The sequence below is a fragment of the Sardina pilchardus genome, chromosome 20, assembly GCF_963854185.1.
Source record: "Sardina pilchardus chromosome 20, fSarPil1.1, whole genome shotgun sequence".
NCBI classification, from domain to species: Eukaryota; Metazoa; Chordata; class Actinopteri; order Clupeiformes; family Clupeidae; genus Sardina; species Sardina pilchardus.
In genome coordinates this window covers 14,630,333-14,651,488 of record NC_085013.1, presented here as the reverse complement: position 1 = coordinate 14,651,488, position 21,156 = coordinate 14,630,333, and the positions used below count along the sequence as shown (strand labels likewise).

The following is a 21,156-nucleotide window of genomic DNA, read 5'->3' as shown; positions in this document are numbered from 1 at the left end:
CTGTAATGGCCATAGAAAATAAATTGTCATAGAGCACAGGCAAATTAGACAAGTGTATTGTTTTTACACCACATTGCTCTCATTTGCTCAGCTCCTGTTCCTGTTAGCGATCTGGAAGATGCCTAGAGATGTTGGCCTAGCAGAGTGAAGCCAATTGCATGTAAAATGTACTATCAAAATGAAAACGCAGCTGCAAAATCAGCATGTATTTTTCCTATAGGGTTTCAGCCCATGCTAAACATCATGAGAAAAGCCAAAAGCATCTCGGGGAATGCTATAAAATAATTCAAAAGTGTACGACATGACTTCTTTAAATTCAATTGATTTTTTTTGTATATGACTTTAACTCTGTGAAAGGCCATATTATCAGTGTTCATGCATTAGCAGTGTGTGTGCCATGTTTGTGCGAGCCATGGAAACAAAATGTCATTGGGCGGTTAAACACCTGATCAAATTCACAGACTGGAGTGATATATGACACATTTATAGTTCACGTCCTTAACATTCAAAGAAAATTTGTTCTCCGTTTTATGTGTGAAGTTTTCACCATTAAGGGTATTATTCTTTCCAAGTTTTTCTATGGTTGTTAGCGTGTTTTTACAGTCCTGGATGAATCACCTCTAATTTTCCCTCTGGAGTACCAGTCCTTCCTGTCAACCAGCTGAACGCTTTATATATAGTGCAGTGTTGACAATGATATTGTGTGCGCCTTGTGCTGCTAAGGTGACGGGGTTGCCGACCAAGTGGACGCCATTTTCATCGAGACCTGCTTTCACCTCCCAGGACTTCCTATGTTCTTTTCTAAAATTGGGGGGCCACATCTTTGCCCGGTCGATTTCCCTTTTCCTTACCGGAGGAAATGAGGGGGGTGGGGGGGTACGGGCCCCTCAGGCTGTCGCGTCTGTCAGCCTGTCGTCTGCTCATCCTGTCGCCCTCCCTGTCACCCCTGGCCAAGGCCCTAAAGTTGTCAGCACCACCGCCACCGTCCGCTGCCTGCAAGGCCTTCTGGGAAGCTCCTCTAAATCACATCATTGAAATCGACAAACAGTAGTTGCTAATGACATCACGGCCAGACAAAGTAGGCTTTTAAAAATCCCCAATGGCACAAGGACCAAAAAAAATAATAAAACGCAGCTGCATTAGGAAATGGCCAGTGGTAGAAAGAAACACCTCCGGAGGTGCTGTTAGTATTGTTATCCCCCCTACTGCTTACGCACCTGTGGTGGACTCGCTGGCAGTCACGTAGCCCCGCGGCCAACGTGGCGCTCCTCGTCCAGCTGCGTCTGCTGTGCCATCGGGTGCCGCGTGTGTCCCTGGCTCTCTCGGCCGAGGGTCAGGGAGACGTTGACGGACAGATGGGTTCCTGACTTCTAGAGGGCCGGTGAACAGCAGGGCTCTCCATCCTGTGAACTTGCCCTCCCCCTCCGTAGCAACAACCGAGCTTCTGCCATTAGGCCCATCAACCTTGTCATAAACATTCTCACGCACCTCAGAGCCGCTGGGGGGATATGAGCCTCGGACAGAAGTTCAGTTCCCCCATTTAACATCTTCAGTGTTTTGGTGTGTAACAAGTTGATCATTGAAATGGAGGAAGTGGAGGGGAGGGTCTGATTTTGGGTGGAGACTGTGGTGTATGGCCTTGCAGTTTCACCAGTGGATATTGATCTGGTCATCGCTCTTCACTTCCTGAAGTTATACCATAATATGTATAGGTATATGTAACAGCATTGTGTATTGTAATTCATTGTGTTAGAACAGGCAACATTGCTAACCGGTAACCTTTCTATCAGGAACCGTTTTGTTAAGAACAACAGACACTCAACCCCGCTAACCAATGACAGGCCTGTACCACCTTTTCTCTTGTCAGTTGGTGTCATGGCCATGAAAACATTGTCTTGTGGATGTAGACTTTCCTTTCAGTTTCAGTGTCTCTCCACCTCTCTCTCTCTCTCTCTCTCTCTCTCCCTCTCTTTCTCTCTCTCTTTTTCTCACTCAGTTCCTGGAAAGGAAAGACCACAGTAGCTCTGCAGTGTCCCCACTGACAGAATCAGTGAACTTCAAGGAAGTCAGGGGGCTCAGACACATTGAAACATTTACACTCGACTTCAATATGTGGAGTCAACAAGTTATCTTCCTTTTATTACACAGCTGTAGGGTCTGTCAGATCGATGTACAGACATATTAAGCTGTTTAGTATAATTTACCTAATTGTTATAATGTTATTTTTGCACAAGAACATTATTGTTTCTATAAGGATTAAGTGTTGGTCTTGACAAAAAATCAAATGTTTTAACAAGGCTGTGGTTTAGATGAAAATATGGGAGATATCCAGAGTTTCAGAAAGTGGTTCTTGCAGTATTCCCCATGTGGACACACCTTTCACTGGTAAATCTTACTCAATAGGAACAGCTGGTGTAACCACTGGACTTGGTTATGCACAGAAATGTATCAAAGAGTGTTTATTCTCGCTCATGCTCACAAAACCAAGTGAGGACATGGGAAATATGACTGTGGTGAGAGGGAACAAAATGTAATGCATCTTCGGGTCACTTTGCATACAATAATTTAGCATGCCGATTGGATCCAAAGTAAATGCCAGTTTAATTGGCATACCTTCAAGTGTATTTTCCTGACTAGAACTGTTCTATATTTGATTAAGTAATATACACGCACTGTTTATGTGGTTAGTGAGCAGACTGGCCTCGCTGTGCTTTAGCCTAAAGAAAGCCAAAGGAACTGGAGCCTAGCTTTTTGTACCAACAGTGTGTGTGTTTGCATGTCTCTCTCTCTCTCTCTCTCTCTCTGTCTCTCTCTGTCTGTGTCTGTGCGCCTGTGTTCTCTGTGTGTCTGTATTTTTAGGGAGAGTTTGTCAGGTCTGTGAGCTATTGTAAATTCAAATTGTGTTAAATGAAGAACTATTTGAATTATGGATATGGGTAACGACACCAGATATGCTGTCGTTATGTTGTGTTTGTTCTGATATGTTCCTCAGACTATTTGCTTGTTTAGACTTTGCATGTACACTGTACAAACACATGTACAAATTGATCTGATTTGGTGACACAATTGTAAGCACTAAATCAGACCTGTTGAGAGCAAATCTAAAACTGATTATATATGGTGCAACTTTTCGAGCAATGTTGTTGAGCAATGTTCCTCATTATTGATATTGGTCAACAATTTACTTTCTGAACTTAGGCCTGATTATCAGTTGGCAAAACCTGTGGCGAGTTTTCTTTGTTAAACCGTTACATTTAAACAATTTGGTGTTAACAGTCCATTGTTACGGTAATTGCAGTGTTACCTTCATCAAGCTCACGTCCAGTTCCACTGTGTGTTTGCGGAGAAATATCTCCACAGACAACAAACATTGTTTGCCTATAACTCAAGGCAAATGGAAAACTGTTTGCAAATGTTTGCCTATATTTGTGAATTTGAATGCACCTCTGATGATCATTCAATCAGAATAAATGGAACTGGTTATATGGTTGCCCAGCAACATTGCTCAAAAGGTTGCCTCATGTATCATCACCTTAAGAGATCAATGTCTGATTGAGCCCAATAGGTACAACTGCTTATGTCCTTCCTCAGCTAGCAATTCACATATGCAACTTTCCAAGATAAATCAACTTTAACATCAAAAGGATTGAAAGTGTGTGTGCTTGTGTGCACGTTCTCAATGTGTTGCTGAGTTGTGTTTCATGTTTCCAATATGCAGGTCTGATGGTCGTGATCACACCTGGCTTTTGTATACTGATGTGTCTGGTCTTCACTGCCACGGTAAGCCCCTTCACATTTGATCCCCAATCCACACTGACGTGTACTGGTGTTAACAACTGCAATCAAATTTAGGATACCAGATCAAAATTGGGATGTGTATTGGAAGAGAGCTGTGAAGAATCCATATATCCCTAAATTAAGCCCCTTAGAGCTCATGATTGCCTATTGTGTATTGTGAATTTACGAGATGAAAGACCTTTTTCTTTCTGTATATTACACTATGCTGTGCTTACTGCTATTTTATGTCATAACAGTTCCTTTGAAAACCTTTCTGCCACCACAAATATCCTCCACACATCCAGCTGGCATACAATAGCCAAGAGGCACTAAATAATACTTAGAAAACATTGTATAAGAATGGTCTATGCTGTCAAAGGTTAATGCACCTACAGTAATCGATATATTAACAACATGACACCCACCCAAAACATCCACAGTGAACTTGTTTAGAAAATGACTATTTATTTCTTAAAATAAGTTTAGGGGATCCAGTGATATATGTAAATAAACAATAATCAGGTTAAAGTGCCAAATAACAGTTATACAAAAAGGAAAATCTGTACAAAAATTACAATGGAATGTTGATTTCTCACAGAAGAGACAATGGCTATGTGTCATTGGCCGTCACCATAAGCTTACAGACACTGTTAAGGACTGCATATTTCATTTCATACATGCCTCTGAACAACAACAAAATAACCTGTCCAGGGCAGAGTCAACGCAAGGATCAAGATCACATTCAATGGATCAATTCTAATTCTGACCGCCGGGTCTTTTCCCAATAACCTCTTACACTGTAACCCATGACAAGAGTTCTCCAAACAAAACAGTTTTTAAAAACCCGAAAACAAAACAGCCGACACAGTATGGTGAAAAAAAGGTCCAATGTGTCCCTTCTGTTGAGTCTCGGTGCATTATTTAAATTCCAGGTTATTCAATAGCACTTTTGGCAGAAGAAATGCTGTCTCTCCATGATACAAGAATTTCTGTCCCTTTTTTCTCTTGGAATACTTTCACATATCCCTCTTTGGTGTGATCAAAAATGTGTATAGTTTACACTGTGTTCATGTTGCCCAGGAACAATGCTGTCTCTGTGCCTTGTCATTTTTGTTGGTCGTTGTTCTTCCAGTGTCCCCGTAACGCTTGTTTGTTTTGGCCGTTGACGTCACTTTATCTTGGCAGGCTTCAGCTCCTTGACCTGCATGTGCAATGTTTTGTGGACCGCCAGCGTCCTCGACTGACAGAATCCCTTCCCGCACTCTTGGCATTTAAAAGGCTTCTCTTTTGAGTGAATGTATCTGGAGGGCAGAACAGACAAAAGAAGGAATGTTATATGACAGCACAATAGTTTTTCTTCTTGTGCTCGGGGAGCCACAGACATGCTCGGTCCTAAAGCGTTATCCATAAAAGAAACATCTGTCAAGCACATTTAAAAGCACGTTCATGTATTAATTATGAAGAATAAAATGCTTAAGGGCTGTATAATATATGGTGATTCACAAAATGATAGAAAAGGGTTGTGTTAAGGATTGCTTTAAATGTGTGAACTCTGTGGCAACGTAAAGTTTCCAATTTTCTATTCTATAGACGTAAGAGACAAGATACTTAAGGTAGCATCACTTCTGGATTTTTCATCATTTTTACTCATGACACGTAACCTAATTCTTACTTTCCATTTGGAGTTGTAAACAGATTCGACATACCTGTGATCTCTCAAGTGATCCTGTCGCCGGAAGGCTTTGTGGCAGATGTCGCAGGTGTACGGCCTCTCGTCTGTGTGCGTGCGCTCGTGAATCAGCAGGTTGTAGGACTTTGTGAAATGACGTCCGCAGAACTTGCACACAAACTCCTTCTTGGTCTTGGACGGCAGGCGCCCTCGGCTGGGCTTCCTCTCCGGGGAGAGCTTGGCCACGTCCAGCAGGCAGCCCAGTGCGGGCGGATGGGGCGTCTGCGCGCTGGCACTCAGGTCCTCCGCCTTCAGGGGGTCCTCCTGGGTTGCAGCGGCCGCCAGGTTGGCAAAGTCGAACCGGGGCTTGTTCTTGGAGGAACCGCTGCCCGTGCTGCCAGGGCCGTTCCCCGAGGAGTCCTGCTTGTTTGCCTGGACCAGGTGTGGAAAGAGAGGGATGGAGGGCAGGGGAAACCGGGCATCCACCAAGCCAGGGAGCTTGGAGAAAGTGCAGCGGGGAAGGGCAAAGGGTGGGTAGCCCAGGGTCCACTGGTGCAGGTGTACGGCGTGCAGGGCACTGAAACTATAGATGCTGGGCACGTGGTCCGACGGGAGCTGGAAGCCGTTGGACGTCTGCAGAAGGGAGTAGTTGGCCAGCTGCAAGGATGGATGGAGCGGGACTGGAGCTGGAAGGGTCTTACTTCCCATGTTTGTCAAACGTTGATCAAACCACAAGGGACTGACAGGTTAACGTCCTGTGAAACACAGAAAGAGAGATCGTGTTAGACAATACGGAAGGAATAAAGTTGATTATAAATTCCTTTGGAGATAAATTTCCATTAGCTCAAAAATAAATGAGGCGGTCATTAAATTTAATCACCACCGCCACTCCTGGGACACATACAAAATTCCCTGTTTACACACATGCATTGGATAAGAGGAAGGGAAGGGGATAAAATGAGAGGAACAAAGTGTCTGATGGAAAGGAGCGATAGAGTGATGGAGAGATAGAGGTCTGACAGGCAGCAGAAGGCAAAACACACACACACACACACACACACACACACACACACACACACACACACACACACACACACACAGACAGACACTCACACAAACACTGTTTCAGGGCCTGCCAGACGTTAACGTGTGTTTGGCGTAGGCGTCGCCCCGCTTCCAGAAATTGTGCCCAGAGCTATTCACCTCAAAGACACTATTCACTGAGGTAACATACCTCAGTGAACAATTTCATCAAGTCTGATAGGAGAGACACAAAGAACAATCACGCTCTATTGTGTCTGCATTTGATGGGCAGATGGAATATTTATATGGAACAAATCTTCAGGGAGCCCCAAGATTTCTGGAGGACAGTAAAGAATTATTTACATTTCTATGAAGCATAATTTGAGCCTGGCCCCTGCAGTAACTCGCATGTGGCAAGCGTGTCTCAAATGTTAAGGCATGAGAGAGTAATCTGCCGTAAAATGTTCGTTTCTTCCCCCAAATTGCCATTCAATAAACTCTCTGAGTTTGGATGTGTAGCAGAGTTTTTGCTATAAATAAAGAGTGAAATAGTACTAATTAGACTCTCAAGCTCAAAAGTCCCCCGGGGATTTATACTTTCTGATCATGACGCAGAAGTAATTGACTTTTACTTACGAGGTCATTAGGGGAGATCAGCGGTTGCTCCCCAACAGCCCCATATCCTTAACCCTTTGATGTCTGCATACCATTTCATTGTTGGAAGGACGACGGGCGAGACTGAGCAATCAATTTACGCACCCCAAGACACCTGAGCATGATTATTTACAACTTTCTCCGCAAAGACAACATGTTGATCAAGCTGTTCCACACACCCACGTTTCCATTTGTGTTCGACTATGACCAGACTAATGAATCTCTAATTCAACTCGCATTGGGCCGCACAACAGCATGCGCTCAATAGCGGACAGGCCAGGGACGCTTCACTTCACACCAGTCCCTAAATCCTATGGAATTTGAAAGTTGCTGACCCAGGCGTTAATGACATTTCACAAAGACATTGTTGGCTAATTAGCAGGATTTCTGCAACGTTTCTGGCAAGAAAAGTCACACCAGCCAGCCCGCTTTGCTTCCCGCATGACATAAAGGATCAAACTCAGTACAACTTTCCTTCCCCGAGATTTATCTGAGCTAAGGTGATGAAAGGGTCCGTGAATCATGTTGGATTTTCTTTGCCCTCTGTGCTCTTGCTATATTTGGTGACAACGTCTTCTCCAGAGCAACTGCTTAGAGTACTGGAGCTTGCAAACTGAAATGGAAAGGCCTTGTTCTTGTAATGATGAGAGTTTTCATCCACAACCTCACATAACCCATGGTTCAGTGTTCAAGCCAGTGCAGTGTCTGGGAGCATCCTTTCACCCGTTGTTGGGATGATAGCATAAAAGGCGTCAATTTCACGTGTGCCTTGTATAGACCTTCAAATGCTTTAACTTTTCCTAAAACCATTACGATTCTAAAGGAGTATTTGTCACTTGTGAAACGGGAGAGATGGAGGGAGTGAGTTGTTGTGTATTGGGAAAGTTAAATATGCAACCTCAAAGACAGTGTCGGTATTCTGGTCAATTGCGCGGTAATTGCCACAAACGAGCTGATGCTTTTATCTTTATCAATAGCCTACAAAACGGGATGTGAACATTTAACTTATACTGAGAAAACAGAGTGCAAGACACACACATTTAACATGGAGATAATCTAACACGACTGGAGATGACATGACTACAATGAAGAGAACGAGGATGAGAGAAAAGGATGGAAGACAGAAGTAAACAGTGTCAGTCTTAAAGTAAACTGTCCTAAAAGTGGAATGGTTGGTGCAAAGGAGTAGTCACTCCAGGAAGCAACGTAGCCTGCAGAAAGAACACTAAACATAAATGCCAAAGTAAACATAAGCTTTTTGTTTTTATGAATGTATGTATTTTGGTGGTAGGCTATTTATCGTTTGAAGCGTAATTTATCATTACGAATAATAATAATAATAATAACAACAATAATAATAATGATAATAATGGAAATGATAACAATTGCAATAAATAATAGTCACTGTTATTTAATAGAATCACAAAAAATAATCACCACAAAAATTAAGGGGTGGAAAAAAACATATATAGGCCTAACGTCATTTATTACAAGGGTTCAGGTGACCAATACATTAAATGGGTTGAAATATCATGCCATCAATTTCCAAGAAAATCTAAATTAATTTATAGTAATATTATCTTACCCAAGTAGTTCCACGATTAACGATTATTTCATAAAGAATTGAAAACAATTAATTACAATAGGCTTTATTGCTAAATGCTAGTAAATGCTTTAATTATAATTTCATTGAATGGACTTGCTTCACAACGCACGGGCTACTTTATAGTAAGGGTGGGTATATTGTGCATGACTACTACTACGTTATGCATGATGTGCAAGGTAAATAGAACCAAAACAATCCAATGTAAAGGGCATATTAAATGCAAACTGGGGTCAAATTTCGTTTTTAAATGTGTATCAAAATCCAATAGTTAGCTATAAATAAAATGAAAACGAAAAGGAAAATATGGATACGCAACAAAGTTTCAATCTGTATGCCAACGGTGTCTGGTGAAAAGCACAAAGATTGGCCTAACTATTACTTGATCCTTCCCGGCTGAAATTATCGATAGATTGCAAATGGTCTACCTTGCGAAAACACAAGACCGCTGTTTATTAAAGCGAATGTTGGGACGGTTTCAGGCAGCGTGCAAGCTACACAACATCACTTAGCGAATGGATACTTTGCCCTCTGAAACATCACACCTGTTGATCGCTCCTGCATGCACGACAGTCTGCCTTTTTGGCTACCACCGCAGCACCATTAATCGAAGGAAGTCCACCACATCATGACAGTTTACGAGTGACATGGTCGCTTTCTTTTAAAACAGACAATTCAATAGTCCACTTAAAATGCCCGGTCTGCACGGTGTTTGCGAGCAAATCTCTGTCTTAACGTAACCTGCATGCCTTGTGTGTGTTACATGTCATCCCTATGCCCATGTTCTGCGCCGTTTTTCAATTCTCACCATGTCTATCAGTATTCGACTACGTTAAAAACACATGGAATCAAAAGTTAGATGTTTAAGTATGCTATCGTTGAAGACAAATATTACAGGTTGCTATTTACCAGGTTCAGAAGTTCTGAAGAACGGTCCAAGATCAGCGTTGTTGTCTTCAAGGAGCTGGTAGAGGAGTAAAAACACTGTTGCTGCAAAACTTCTCAGAGTTACAGGCCGTTCGTGTAAAAGTTTCTCGAACCAGATACTTCAACCAGCTTCTTCTACATGTCACCTCGGAGCTGGCCGTGTAAGTGCGTGTATATCATAGCTGTTCCCAGAAGTTGTAAGCGGGACGTTTTCAGGATGAGACTCTCTTTCACTCTCTTGCGGTTCCAAGTCAAACCGCCTCTTTATTGCCTCCACTTGCACATGCGCGTCATTCGGCCAACCTCCACAGCTAGAATGAAAAAAGAGTCGATGGATGGAGATTCATACTGTAAAGTAAAGTCAGTTGCATTCAGTTAATGGGAGACCGATCAAGCAGTGGTATTTTAGGTGTCCTTTGGCAAAACATTATCAGTGTATTTTTCAATGTGTTAGTTATGGCTAATAGTTTATGTTTGCCATGACGCTGTCTAACACTATAGGGTAAAAGTAAACGGATAATTTGTCATTTTTTATATATATAAAAAAAATAAGTAAAAAACGCAGGTCATGAATGTAGACTGCAGCAATATCTCTTTTATATAAAATATATGTTTAGAAATGTATTGCAGGGAAGTGTTGTTAAAGAGGACATCCTACTTTTAGGAATATTTTTAACCATGTAGCCTATGGCAATATTTATCCTACATTTTAAGCATACATTTTGATTAAGTTCCTCAACTAGAACCAGAGGGTAAGAGGGCGCAATGATGACAAGTCTGTAAGAAAAATAGGAGGGTAAATCTTTGACCAATTATAGCCAACCAACAACCAATACTAACTGCATCCACGTCTACTCAGCATCTTTTCCTGGAGCTTGATGTGAAAGGCAAAAAAGTTTGAATAAATCAGACTAGGCTAATTGTCATGTTCTTGCTCCTCTTTAAGAATTCGACCCACCCTCCAGGTTTTCCTGTTTAAAATAGGCTTCTGTATAGCCTACGCTGGAAGACCAACAAATCACCCCTCGCTCTAAATTAATTAAGGTAAATATACAACTGTCACTTTTAACTTGGAGTTCGAGGGAAAAGAAATTGTATACTCGTATTAAACCTCTAAACCATTTTTCAATTTGTCACCCCTTTTTAAGAGAATACAGATGAAAACTCTTGGCGTCTTCAGTTTTTATTCAGAGTGCAGGCTACAGAAAAAAAGGAGATGCGACAATACGCGGCGCTAAAGAAAGATCTCGAGGTCACTTTGTGCAGGATTTTATTAAGTGGCACTTGAATATCATGATAAATTGCGTAAGGTGGACAGCACTGTAGGCTAATAAATAAACACATCACATATGCGGGTTAAGTAAATATTTATCGTGTGCCTAATAACAATTGATCCTTTTGTGTATTGCTTCGAAGGAGTATTTACATGTGAGGCTATTGCATAATTTCTTTTCTTTTTTGCATTAACGGCAAGGCTAGCATTCTATACTATTTCAAAACGATGGTTATTCAAGTTTATGCGCTTTTTTATTCAATTGGCCACAAAAATGAAACAATATGCCGATGTGCAAGACCTGTGAAGAATATTTCTTAATGACAGCTAGATAATGTATAGCCTAATATATGTGCTCTAAAAGCCTAAAATAAACGTTAGTGTCAGGAAGTGTAATATGTTTTATACATATTTATATGTGTATAGCCATATACACAGCATATGTTTATATGTATTTCCTCAATATATGGCCTATATATTTATATATTTTTTAAGTCTGAGTAGGGTTTCGTCGCTTCTCAAGTCAAGTCTTTGATCTTGCAGTAATTCCTGTACGCATTTGAAGGTGTATTCACGCTGAGGTCAACTGCACTTCTTGGTACCTTTCAACTTCGGTCATGTGAATTGCAGCAACACATGCGCAAAACCTGCCACCTAGCGGACACATTTTTTTTGTTTTTTAAACCAAGTGCTTATTTTAACACCATGGCATGCAAGTCCAGTGGGATCGTTGTGGCAAGCATCATTAAGGTCTCCGTTGTATTTCTCATGGTCAGTTCTGGCCACACCTTCAGATTATGTGGTCTTCAGAAAAGAGAACATACCATAAAAGCATAACACCTAGAGCCAGGGAAACAACTGGACAGACAGACAAATAATCAGATAACCAGACAGCAGTAGAATCTCAAGTGAATTTGGCCTCGATTCAGTGATTCTGTGTGAGATCCACTCCCAACGTCACCGTTATCTTGGTAGACAGATTCAGGTTGCAGCAGACTTTGGAACTTATCTCGGCTAGACCAGAGATGAATGGAAAGGTTTGATTTTGTAAATGTTATTTTTTTTCTGTGGACTTGTAATGTGCAGTTTCCGTATTGGCATGGTCCAGCTTTTGTAAAGCAAGCTACCCTTATGTCTTGAGATTTTTTTCTTTACTGAGTTGAGTGACTGGAATCCTCCTACCACACACAGTCCACCATGTTTATTTAATGGGAGTCCGCTGTCCAGCATTGGCTGATGTTGCATCACCAAGCGAAGTGCAGAAGCACTGACCTCGGAAATGAATCGTCCTGCCACAGAAGCACACAGTATACTCCTGTGAGTGCGTATAATAAAGAACACAAGTGAGCGATGATTTACATTTTCTGAGCAGGAGGGGAAAACAAACCATGAAAGATGGGGTTGTGCGCAGGCGTTCAGCTGCGTGCTGAGCGTTTCAGACTCCACCAGTGCTGCGCCGCGCTGTGCTACGGAGAGGGCTGACAATAACCCCAACCCACCAGCAGCCACCACTCTCCCCCGTCTAAACCCCCTCGCCCATCCTCCTGGGATATGTTTACAGATCACTTACATACTTCACAACCACAATTTACATCACATTCAGTTGTCCAAACACTTAGGCCCAAGGGAAATGTAACATTTCAAAGTGGATCAACAGATGACTGTGTGAGGAATGCACAGTAAGTGTAGTAGGTGCGTGTGTGTGTGTGTGTGTGTGTGTGTGTGTGTGTGTGTGTGTGTGTGATGTGTTTGTATGTGTATGTGTGTGTGTGAGAGAGAGAGGGGGGTGCGAGACAGTGTGTGTGTGTGTGTGTGTGTGAGAGAGAGAGAGAGAGAGAGAGAGAGAGAGAGAGTTTAGCATGGTTTAAGATGCACTATGCAATATATTGTTGTGGTTTCGCAAAATGTTGTTGATATATGAGTTCAACAGCCAATCAAATCACACCCCAGCCCTCAGTGCTCCTGAAGTTAGAAGGCAAACATTGAAGGGAAAGCTGGAGGATGTTGCCAAGCGATTTGCTTAATTTAACAAAAAGTGGATGGAATTAGAATCAATGACAGCATTTAAGTTCTCATTGTCTTTCTAGACTTGAGATGGCTCACTGTTGTACAGATACCATATGAATTTGTCACACAATTTCTAGATGTCTTTATGTTGTCCATTTACATTAACCCCGTAGACCAAAAGTTTAAGCACTCAGTGTCATTATAGGTTATTCTCTTCATTAGTGGATCATGACACAGCTATCTGAGCTCTCTCTGTCCCAGGAGGGAATACCATGAATACTGAATTAACAGAATAAATGACCAGTGCTGATTAATCAGCCAATCACACAGATTAGGTGTATGCTTCATCCCCTGGTGGACCAATCACACCGTTACCCTGACTACCATACATAGACAATACAATGACTTCATGCTGACTCGACCTTGTATCCATGGCAATCATCTTGCCTTCACAATCTGTGAGGCTCTACTCTGTGGGAGCAACTCACTGAGCAAAATTCTCAAAAATATCTAGGGGGTCATGGTAACAATATCCTCCGAAATCTCTTTTTCAATTCAATTGTGGTCATAATATTTTGTTTTCCAGCCAGAGCGTTATGACTTTTAATTTCCTTTGTCACAACCAATCACAAAAATTCTGCCAGATCAAAGATATCCATAAGCTCCATGCTCTCCATTGTAAATATTCTTCACAATAAGTTCAATCACACACAGCCATATATTTAAACAAGAGGCATAAACCAGCATGTAGAAAGAATAGGGTAAAACTCAGCTCGGGGAGGTCCTATGAAAACATTCTACCCTACGATAGGACTCTGACTGCCCCAGAGGGTCAGTTAGTGCTATTGCATTAACAGACCTGCCTGTAACAACTAATAAAGAGGGGAAGTTGTCATTTGTTCAACCAACATACAGACTGAGCCAAAGGATGAACTCATGGCCACCAGGGGCCATTTTGTCAGATGTACTCCAAAATGATTAGATTAATGAATTTGATGTATGTTTCTGTGAGAGTCAAAGAATTGACTGGAAATTCTTTTTTATGACCTGTGTATAGAAATCCCAAGAGCTTTTAGCAAACTCATTTGATGAAAATCATTCTTTTCTTTCCCTCTTTTTCCTCATTTTTCAGAGTAATGCAAAAGGGAAGTTACACAATGTCTCTCTTATGGCCCTTGCAACAAATAGGGCTTTGACTTGCTGTAATTGTTTGATTAAAGGCTTTCTTAGTGACACTCAGAACCATATTGAGAGTGATATTATCAGCCTGCTTGGCCGCTTGGTCAAACAATGAATAAACTGGTTCTCTAGCATGACCTTAATCCCAAATTAAACATAATCCTAAAATTAAACCTATTTGTATTCCTCACTGTCAAATGTGTTGAAATATTGGTTGTGGACAACAGTGGACACTACTTCTTTATCAATTAGTTAATTTATTCTTTTACATAATAGTATAGAATGTTAGTCACAGTGAAAGTCCAATTCAATTACAGAACAATTCAATAATCATCATTTCATCATTTAGAAAGAATTCATATTTGACAAACAATGGTTACTTACTAGGAACACTTATCTTTTCCCTGTGAATCATCGACTATGCTATGTTGTCATTTCTCAGCAGCGCTGAAGATTTTGAATGCTAGCCAGCATATTAGAACACAGATTGAGCATGAATAAAATCCTCAGCTATTTTAATTTGATTATCTTAGATTTCATACAATTCCTATCTTCATTTCCAATGGTATATGTTTACACTAGTGGAATGATAATTATCACATAAATGAATTAAATAGCTATTATTTGCCTGTACAGTGGTAGAATGATGGAACATTGCTTGGGAATGATGAGGCTATGGCTCTGGCACCATGCCGATGTATTCCCCATACTCCTCACATCTCATAAGGTGACATTTATACCAATTTGATGTAACTTAGGTAGGCTTTTGGACGTTATACCAGATGATATCAGCTAAGATAAAACAGCCAATCGGCCCCTAGTGTCCTCAAATGTTACCATCAAAATACCCATTTTCGCTCAAAACCTCTTTCTCACACTCAAACTCTTTCCCCTACTCTCTCTCTCTCTCTCTCTCTCTCTCTGTCTGTGTGTGTGTGTGCGTGTGAGCTTGTGAGCTTGTGTATTGTGTGTATGTGTGCATCTGTATGGGGGGGAGGGCACAGTCACCATCCAAAGGCTCAGATTAGATTTCATTACATGTTACTTAACTGTGTGACAGAATGTAAATACGAAGCACCGAGAGCCAGCTGCAGCCTCAGCCCCACACGTTTGACTGCAGGTGGTTTTGATAATGACACTATTATTACACCAAATCACTCTATATGAGCCTTCTAGGCTGCTAGCCCCACAAGGCAGGAGCCATACCTTTTTCCATATGCTCTCGCAAAGCACCCAGTCCACAACATTTGGCCGTCTCACACAAAAGCAAGCATCAGTATCTATGAAGCGCTGATGACAGGAACACCTCCAATACTGGAAACATCTGTGCGCGGTGTGCCTCGGACAGGTATAGAAGACTACGTCCACATGCAAATGATTTAGGTCTCTGCCATCTCCAAGTTGCACAGTGGCCAAAGGCACCCTTTGCCAGGGAGGTGGATTTTTGTTCACCTTGTCAAGAGACTGCGCATATCACCAATTGTGTTTAGTGTCTGTGACAGCAGTGTGTTGGTGATCCAAGTGATGTGTTCACTTTTGCCAGCCCTTTTGGTATTCATTATCGTGTGCCTTGCTGAGAAGTCACCAATAAGTAATGAATGCATGTATGTATACTGCTGGGCAATCAGGATTATACAGTAACGAGAGAGATGGGGAAGGGAGGTTTTCTGAGCCATAGCTGAACTGTTCCTTCAAGTGATGTCATCATGTAAAAAGGACATTCACTTTCAAGACCACAGTGCATAGGTTCATCGGTGCAGCCTTCTAAACCGCTAGAGTAATTTAAAAATTACAATTCACTTGACATTACTTTGTTGGTTTTGTTATCTTTCCAGGCTTGTGCGCATTGCAATGTGCGCATTGTCTTTGATTATTGTTGTCATAAACTCACCGACTTGCTGGAGGAGAAATATGTAAAATGGTTTATGTTTGAAACTATTAAGGGCATTTACATAGGATAATATGTGTCTCAACATAAACCCTGACCTTAAAGTTTCTAAAGTATCCCTCTAGAGCAGTCCTCAATTGTAAAAAGTTGACTTTAGGTCTAGCCTTCCAGTCAATATATGAAAGTCTCCATGAACTATCGTTGGCAAGCATCGCTGTCACAAATGTCCAGCCTCAGCCAGTGTTGCAGAATATCCCATGGCATTCATTTTATTTTCCTTGACCCCGATCAAATATGATGAGGACATTCGACCTTTGGGAAACCCACTATGTCCATGAAATGAGATGGCCGAGTGTAAAACATTAGCATAGAGCCACAGAGTAGCCATTTTTATCAGATATAAATATATTTTTTGCGAATGAAAAGTCTTATTTGAGTGTGCGCCAAATCCCAGCTTGATACAATTAGATTAATGAGAAATTCAAATAGAATTAAACCCAATGGGTTTCACTGATGTTGGAAGTCCTTGGGAGATTTGGTTTCCCATGGAACTACTATGTAACTTTATCCAATACATCCTTAATGTGCAGCACCCATGCACCTTTCCCCAAACAAGTTCATTATTAGATTAGAAGGCGGCTTGATCATGTCTGTGGACCATGGGGTAATTAGGCCTGAATGAGGGTTTTGAGGGGGGAAGTGTTATTTTAGCTCCCCAGGCCTCTTGAGCCAGCCTCACAGCGTTTCACAAGGAGAACAATGTCATGACAGAAATATGCAAGTGCCTATGCATAGTTGGGTTTCACACCGTGATATACTAAGTGTTAATGTGTATGTGTGTGTGCTTGTGCGTGTTAGTGTGCGCGCTTGCATGAGAAAGTGTGTGTGTAGGTTATGAAAGAAAGAGGGGAGGGTGGAGGAGTATGACACAGAGAGAGAGCAAGACAAAGAGAGAGAGCTAGAGAGAAACAGAGAGAGAGACCGTTTCAGCAGACTCACAAGGATGAGGGGAAAGATCAACTGCCAAAACAAGTGATCGCAATCAATGTCCAAGTGTTTTCAACAGGGCAAGAGTAGTGGTGGTGTGAGAGACTGTGCGTGTGAATCGGGAGGAGGGGGGGCAACTTGAGCCATTTCGGCACAGCTCTACACGTTTATGAGTGAGCGGAGTATTAAAAAAATACTCCTCGCTACTCGGGCTCATTGGGGAGCCCCTTGATGAGTATTTCAGCTGTTGGCCTCGGTGTGTTGAGCACTTCTAGAGCGAGAACGCTGGGAACCGTGAAAGGCTCTCGGCTTTTGTTTTAAGGTCAGTGGGCGTGGATCGAGCACTTCTCTTTAATCTTGGAATGATTTAGCAAGTAGTGATTGAGCCCAATTTCTCCTCCATTCCAAAGAGACCTGATGTTGTAAAACATGATTTATGTTACATGCTGAAATCCACAAAAAAAATTGCTGACGGTCAATACAACAGTGCCTAGTATTTTTAGTTTCAGGCGTTCTCAACCAGTTGCCCAAGAATAATGTTACAGTACAAGCAACAGCTGTAATAAGACTGCCCCTGTTATTTTGTGGCATTCTGTATGTGCGTATGACAAGCTGATTGATTATCAGTGGCCCTAACAAGACATTTGTGTTGTAGGTGCTTTTTGGTTAAAGAAACGGTTCCATATTTAACGTGTTTTGCCATGAAGAAATAAATATGTATATGCTGTAAATGGCACACACAACAGTTTGTGATAGCTGTTTCTGTGAACACAATGGTGTCTGTGTTGTCTGTGTTAAGTGTATTTGATGTGCACAAGGTAATCAGTTGGGTTAGATTGCAATTAAATATTTACCCAGGTATACAGATAACAGATATACTCATGGCTGGTCATTCGAAATACAACTGCCTATTGATTTTAAATACCTGGACATTAGAGTATGAAATGTTATGAAACATCAGATGATGTCAAGTCAGTCTGGTACTTAAATGTCAGTTTGAGTCAGATAGATATAAGCATTAAGTTACAAAAGTTGTGAGACACTTCCCTATCATGGTTCATTTTCTTGAGGTTATGGGGTGTTTATGAATTAGCACCATTATTGTGAATCTTTAACTGGCAATTGGAGGTGCCACCACAAGATGATCAAATCAGGGATTCCAGACAAAAGTGTGGCTGTTGAATATCTGTTTCAGAGCAGTCTTGTTAGCAGAATCCAAGGGAACTAGATGTACCTACCTAGATGTACAGTACTAGAGCGGTACAAAATATGACTGCTGCCCAGTCCTGCACATTCACTTAGCAAAAATAAATCATGCTTGTCAATTTGCCTCCTACCATCTCCTACTCCATCTACTACTTTTGTGTATGTAAAGTGAGTGCATGTGTGTGTGCATGTGTGTATGCCTGCGTGTGTGTGTGTGTGTGTACATACCTGTGCGAGTGCGTGCGTGCCTGTGTGTGTGTGCATGTGCGTGAGTGCGCGTGCCTGCCTGTGTGTGCCTGTGTGTAAGTGTGTACATAGCTGTGTGCATGTGCATGCGTGTGAGCGTGCATGTGTTTGTGTGTGTGTGTGTGTGTGTGTGTGTGTGTGTATGTGGCCTCCATGAACGGAATTCCACGAAGATGGTGTCATAATGATCCTACCTTGGTCAACCGGCCCTACGGTTCTCACAGAAAACTGTATCCGGCCATCTACAGGCCAATTGGTGTACAGTCACTAAGGATTACACATAGATTAATTTATTGTATGGCCTCCCATGAACGGAATTCCATGCATTCAAAGGGTGTCATAATGTTCCTACTCTTCAAATTTGTGCAGTTTTGAACATGTCAGCCAAAGATGCTTGCCGTTACAATGCCTCATTTTTGCATTTTCATTTTTAACTGGGTGGCGCTATACCTCAAATGAGTGGATATGGGATGGGTTGACTTGGCCCTTTGAGACCAACATACAAAAAAAGTTGGGCATCCTAGGCCCTACGGTTCTTCAGGTATTCACAGAAAACTGTGTCAGCCCTACCCTCCTTTCAGGGGGCCCAGTGCGGCAGGTGGGTGACGAATCAAAGTGAAAAACAGTGGCTCCGTGTCATCCTTGTGGGCTACATGCCCTCCAAGTTCCGTGCAGCTCGGCCTTTCAGTGCCCCGGGAATCATGGACACAAAATTACTGAATAATAAAGAAAGAAAAAAGATAGATAAGAAAAAAAATCTGGATAAAAAAAATCTGACTAAACCTATAATGACCGCCGCTTCGCTTGCACAACAGTCATAATAATGAGAATTCTGGTCAGTAGCTCTTTTTGACGCGAGCAGATAAAATGTTGGGGTGTAAAATGGATTCGGAAGAAGGAGCATGCTAGATGAGTTTCTCCCTATTCCACAGATGTGTGCGTCTCATATAGCGGTTATGTTTTACAGCAGCTCTTACTCCACGGCTCTGAACAGGAGCATGCTTTGGGGTCACATGGCCACATGCTCAAATCTTTTAGCTGTAAGCATGACGAGCCGGATTAAATGAACATACATGGCACTCACATAAACGTTTCAAAGCAGATATCCCATACTTGACATGTTGTATTTAGGTTCAAAGGGGAAGGAATGTGTAAATGCACAAATGCATCGCTGGAAATATTTTATTCCCTTACTTAGTGCAATGGCTCACATGCACAGGGGAACTGTAAATGCTGAACATTCATTTTATTAGGGACATTTTCTGAACCCTTCAGCCTATGGAGCATGCTTGCTTTGTCACCTTGGCAGAGGTTCAGTGCAACCGGAGATCCGACAGTTCTAAATTATGTTTTATTAAAGCGGTATATCGTGTCGGCCTCTTTCAGGCCTAGGCTCTCGGTGTGATTTCGAGCGGGATCTCTCAGGAGGACCGCTGCGAGGGGAAATTGCATGATATCATGCGGCCTCATTAGAAACGCACATGTTCCCCACGCAGGGTGGTGGCGGGGACTACAGACAAATATGATTACATTTGGCTATCAATAAATCAGGCCATCAAGAGAAGGAAAATGTCACATCATCCAAAGTCTGATGTTTCACAGAGTACTCGTGTGTATCATTGTCTCACTCCATCTACAAGGTACGAGAGCTTTTCAGAGGTAGTTTGGTAGAAATAGCTGGATGTATACGTTGACAGGTGGATGCGTAACCTTGGAAAGAGAAAGTGGATGATGAATCACTCTCAATCATACGATGATTTTAATAATCCTCCTAAAAAGGGTTGGAGTAATGTTCTGCATGCTTCCTACTAGTCATGGGAAAAAGGCTTTCTGATGTTCTCTAGATGTGGTCTTGATTTACCATACTGTCTCTTTGCCTCACTTGGTGAAACACAACTTGGAAATGATTATGAAATACCTTTTGGGTGTTTTGGGAGATGAGGATTCATTTTGGGCAGTAGGGGGATGAGGGGGGTGTAGGAAATTCGAAGGAATTCTTCCAGATTAGGTTACCCTCTGTCTGATTCGATTGGATTTCATCAATGTTGCTCATTGAATAAATGTGCTATCATAAAAGAATTTCACTTATTATCTACGGGTATATCAAATCCAACTGGTAGAGGCATCTGTTTCACAGCAAGGGAGATATGTGGATTTGAACAGCATTTTAGAAGTGAAACATCATTCTTTCCCAAAAACCGTGTGTGTGTGTGTGTGTGTGTGTGTGTGTGTGTGTGTGTGTGTGTGTGTGTGTGTGTGTGTGTGTGTGTGTGTGTGCTTGGGGGCACATATTAGCCTTTACTCCTTGGGTTCTGTTGATACCACTTAAATGCAGCCTGATAAGAGCAGGATCTTCTACTTTTGGTTCATAGACGACCTGTCCACATGCTCGTTCTCCACCTTGCATCTTCCTTCTCCACATCCCTAATGCTAACCACATGCTCGACGCCTACATGTCATTACACAATGCTTTTGTGAAACGCAGCTCAGATGGCACTTCGGTGTGACAACCCCGTATACCACAAGCAAGGCCACATAAGCCCTGTTTACATTGGCAGGGGACAGACCTCTGTGCCGCTGCCATGTCTCCTTCCCCTCTCACATACAGTAATTCTCTGCATGACCAAAGGCCCCTGCCGCGAGCGATCAAGACCACTTGTTGCATGAGGGACAGTCGAACAAAGCCACACAGCTGCAAGCACTTGAAACTTCAGTCA

The 21,156-nt window shown here is 42.0% G+C and overlaps 1 protein-coding gene across 1 annotated transcript; it reads right to left on the bottom strand.

Annotated features, from left to right (window-relative positions):
* Positions 1-4,230: 4,230 nt before the first annotated feature.
* On the bottom strand, positions 4,231-9,876 carry osr1 (odd-skipped related transcription factor 1). Its single transcript, XM_062522826.1, has 3 exons — positions 9,636-9,876; positions 5,484-6,201; positions 4,231-5,078 (listed from the first exon to the last, which is right to left on the bottom strand). The coding sequence occupies exons 2-3, from the start codon at positions 6,152-6,154 to the stop codon at positions 4,946-4,948; spliced, it is 804 nt and encodes a 267-aa protein (XP_062378810.1). The 5' UTR covers positions 6,155-6,201; positions 9,636-9,876; the 3' UTR covers positions 4,231-4,945.
* Positions 9,877-21,156: the final 11,280 nt, after the last annotated feature.

Bases quoted from the DNA above. Each gene is read 5' to 3' on its own strand.
- osr1 (XM_062522826.1), bottom strand. From the start codon at position 6,154: ATGGGAAGTAAGACCCTTCCAGCTCCAGTCCCGCTCCATCCATCCTTG. The intron at 5,079-5,483 runs GTATGTCGAATC...TCTGCCCTCCAG, and splicing joins GATCACTTGAGAGATCACAG to ATACATTCACTCAAAAGAGA.